Consider the following 4,146-nt stretch of genomic DNA (forward strand, 5'->3'; position numbering starts at 1 on the left):
GCAGGGAGCGCCCGCCCCCCCCCCCCCCCCCAAGTCTATAATCAAGACATGTTGCAGCCACAGTGTGGTAAGCAATGTACAGGTCAGGATTAGGGACAAGGCCTCATAAAACCTGGTCAACTGGCGAAAGCTTCACAGCAGGAGTGTTTGGTGGCCAAAGGTGACCAAAATCACTGTAGGTTGGCAACAGTAACCAAAGTTGTATAATTCTCTTTGTAGCAAGAGCAACGGCGGCTCTGGACATCACCTCAGACCCCAGTCTGGAAAGCCCCACAAGCAGTGCCCAGTGTCAGAGGCCAGTGTCACTTCCAGGCTTAGACCACAAACTGTCCAATCCAGTGAGCTCAGGATGCGATACAGCCCAGAAGCCCAGCTGAGGAAGACCATGCCTGAGAGCTGAGAGTTGGTGGGGAAATGCTCCAGCAGCTTGTTGGAGTCTTCATTGAGGAATCTGCTAGAAATCAATCAATCACAGGTCAGCCTTTAAAACAACAGATTTGAAAAAAAGACCTCTATCCTTCTAGGACACTTTCAAAACCTGAGGCATGCAGGGGAGTAGGAGGGGTTATCCTGGGCTGGCCATATAACCCATCAAATTCCTGTGTCCCACAGTGGACAAGAAATGAATAAAGAGGCAGCAAAGAAGGAGAGACAAAGCGCCAAACCAACATGTGGAAGCCGATTACTCAATGATGATGGTTACAGGAAATGGACCGTCAGTGACTAGCGGGAGGTGTCTAAAAAGACGACCAAAGAATAGAAAATAAAATGGAATCACTATGGAAATATTTCATCAACTGAGATCCACATCTCCGGCACATTGACTCCCACTCTGGATCTGAGGTCCGGTACACCCGCTGGGAGATGGAGCCGACTTTCCAAGAAGAAAGCGAGCCGCTTACTCCCCCTAATAGAGGCAAACATGGCTCAGACCGCGGCGTTCAGAGGTCTAGAAATAGATCTACAACCATAAATGACAGTACGTAGGAAGACAGAGCTATAGGTAGAACATCCGAATCATAGATCCATACAAACAGAGGGCCCGAATCATAGATCCATACAAGCAGAGATAGACATGAGGGCCCGAATCATAGATCCATACAAGCAGAGATAGACATGAGGGCCCGAATCATAGATCCATACAAGCAGAGATAGACATGAGGGCCCGAATCCTAGATCCATACAAGCAGAGATAGACATGAGGGCCCGAATCATAGATCCATACAAGCAGAGATAGACACGAGGGCCCGAATCATAGATCCATACAAGCAGAGATAGACATGAGGGCCCGAATCATAGATCCATACAAGCAGAGATAGACATGAGGGCCCGAATCATAGATCCATACAAGCAGAGATAGACATGAGGGCCCGAATCATAGATCCATACAAGCAGAGATAGACATGAGGGCCCGAATCATAGATCCATACAAGCAGAGATAGACATGAGGGCCCGAATCCTAGATCCATACAAGCAGAGATAGACATGAGGGCCCGAGTCATAGATCCATACAAGCAGACAACTTCCCCTCAGGTTAGACGTCTCCGTCCGCTGCTCTCATCAGGTGACATGTTCGGATTCCCTGTTAATGTATTATAAGTGACACATAATGGATGACCCACCTCTGGAAGACTCTGTAGCACGTCTTCAGCTGTCTCAGAGCCGTCGCCTCTCGTGAAGAAACTTTTTGGTGGAGAAAATCACAGATTTCTTCCAATTCCTCATTTGTCAGATCTCCGTAAGAACGAAAGTGAAAGGAGAGCGTGCTGAACTCAACCAGGACACCACTGCGGCCAGTACCACGGAAACCTGAGACACAGAAGGATGGCGGCTGATTATCCAATCATCAAATATCAGCTTCTAATAGTCCATAAAATCCCCACCATGGACGGCAAGGCTCTCTTAGACCGATCTCATGGGAAGATTAGGGATTTCCCTTCAACTTCAGTCCTGGAGGACAAATAACAGGGATACACACAGGAATAAACACACAGGAATAAAAAACTACCAGGGTTCTAACCCTTCCTCGCTCCAACCAATACTACACAATGGCTTCCGATAGTCTGCAGACAGAAGCCGCTTCCTAGGAGCCCCAGTCAAGGTGACGGTCCTTCTGCCATTGGGAAATGTACGAGTGCCCCACTACTAGACGTTACCTCCTTTGCTGGAAGAATTCCATTGCAGGTCGCGGAGAGCCCTCTTTACTGGATTGACTTCCCAGGCCATTGAATCTGCCACCTCCACCACATTGAACTCCACAGAACTGGCGTGCGTGTGATCAATACCAGACAGGCGTTCCCGAGCCAGAGCTACAGCCACGGGTGGACAGCTAAGGAGAAGATATAGATGTGTATATTCAGCTAATGGGGGCAAATTGTATACACACGTCAAACAAAGCACCGGAAGGGACACAGCAATATCACATGACACATATCTCAGTAAATTCACAGATGGAGAACATAAAAGATCCTAAAGTCTCTAAGAGGAATAAGGGGGCGCAATAAAGGGGCGCAATAAAGGGGCGCACAGAATGACTAAAGCTGGAAATATATTGTCTGCAATGATACTTACCCAGCATGCAGGACAATTATCAGTACTTGTGTGCAGACTGAGAGACGGGTGACAGCTTCTCATATCAAATCCTCCGGCATGGCAAGTCCAGGACACGCCCCCTGAGAGCACTTTCCATCCGCAACCAATCTGCTACTTCTAATGACACATTTGCAGTCTATTGGCTCTGGAAATGCTGCATTTTTCCACCCGCCATCTGTAAAATAATATTCCCCGTGCCGAAGATCCATGAATACAAAATGTAACCCACGAGATCCAACAGGTGACACTTTGCATGGCTGGTGACTCAATCCCAGCTGTCACATTATAATCAAGAACCAATCAGACTGGTTCCCAATCATGTGATCACTGAATCAGCTATGAGTGATCACATGCAGGCATGTCACCTCCAGCCCGCAGAGGAACAGCACCGTCACCTCCAGCCCGCAGAGGAACAGCGTCGTCACTTCCAGCCCGCAGAGGAACAGCGTCGTCACCTCCAGCCCGCAGAGGAACAGCGTCGTCACCTCCAGCCCGCAGAGGAACAGCGTCGCCACCTCCACCCCGCAGAGGAACAGCGTCGTCACCTCCAGCCCGCAGAGGAACAGCGTCGTCACCTCCAGCCCGCAGAGGCACCGCCAGAGGAACAGCGTCGGCACCGCCAGAGGAACAGCGTCGGCACCGCCAGAGGAACAGCGTCGGCACCGCCAGAGGAACAGCGTCGGCACCTCCAGCCTGCAGAGGAACACAGTCGTCACCTCCAGCCTACAGAGGAACACAGTCGTCACCTCCAGCCTACAGATGAACAGCACCACCTCCAGTCCAACTATGAACAGCACCACCTCCAGGCTGACTATGAACAGCACCACCTCCAGGCTGACTATGAACAGCACCACCTCCAGGCTGACTATGAACAGCACCACCTCCAGGCTGACTATGAACAGCACCACCTCCAGGCTGACTATGAACAGCACCACCTCCAGGCTGACTATGAACAGCACCACCTCCAGGCTGACTATGAACAGCACCACCTCCAGGCTGACTATGAACAGCACCACCTCCAGGCTGACTATGAACAGCACCACCTCCAGGCTGACTATGAACAGCACCACCTCCAGGCTGACTATGAACAGCACCACCTCCAGGCTGCAGAGGCTTTTATCTTGCCATCTACTGTATTTATTAAATTGTCAGATACATTTAGAGATTATAAACTATATAAAATGAATAAAACATTTGAAGGTACAAATAGGATTTCTCGACCCACCGTAAATCCTTTTTTCTAAATCCAGTAAAGGACACATGAATTCCGAAATTTTCAGGAAATCCAAAAGCAGTCCAACTGAGTGGTGGGCAACACAGTCAAAAAACAACTAACAGGCTCAATGAAGATAAAGTACAAGGGAGGGCCTGCAACTCGAAGCTAGCATCAGATGCGGCAGAAACGTCCATGTGGTAACATTTAGAGATTATGGGGTCTATTCACAAAGCTGCCGAGGGCAGCCGAGTGAATGACCAATCAGAAGTGAAGTGAGCCGAACACTGTTCGGCTATTCACTTCAGGCTGGTACGGCTGATTTCAGCCGTACATCGGCT

The 4,146-nt window shown here is 49.6% G+C and overlaps 1 protein-coding gene across 1 annotated transcript in view; it reads right to left on the reverse strand.

Annotated features, from left to right (window-relative positions):
• Window positions 1-4,146, reverse strand: part of RECQL4 (RecQ like helicase 4) — a 50,585-nt gene that overhangs the window by 9,310 nt on the left and 37,129 nt on the right. Inside the window, exons 20-21 of the mRNA XM_018574671.1 lie at window positions 2,157-2,329; window positions 1,623-1,809 (exon numbers count right to left, since the gene is read on the reverse strand). Of these exons, the coding sequence (XP_018430173.1) occupies window positions 1,623-1,809; window positions 2,157-2,329 (360 nt within the window). The remainder of the gene's footprint in view (window positions 1-1,622; window positions 1,810-2,156; window positions 2,330-4,146) is intronic.

The sequence above is a fragment of the Nanorana parkeri genome, unplaced genomic scaffold, assembly GCF_000935625.1.
Source record: "Nanorana parkeri isolate BGI_ZX_2015 unplaced genomic scaffold, ASM93562v1 scaffold3150, whole genome shotgun sequence".
NCBI lineage: Eukaryota > Metazoa > Chordata > Amphibia > Anura > Dicroglossidae > Nanorana > Nanorana parkeri.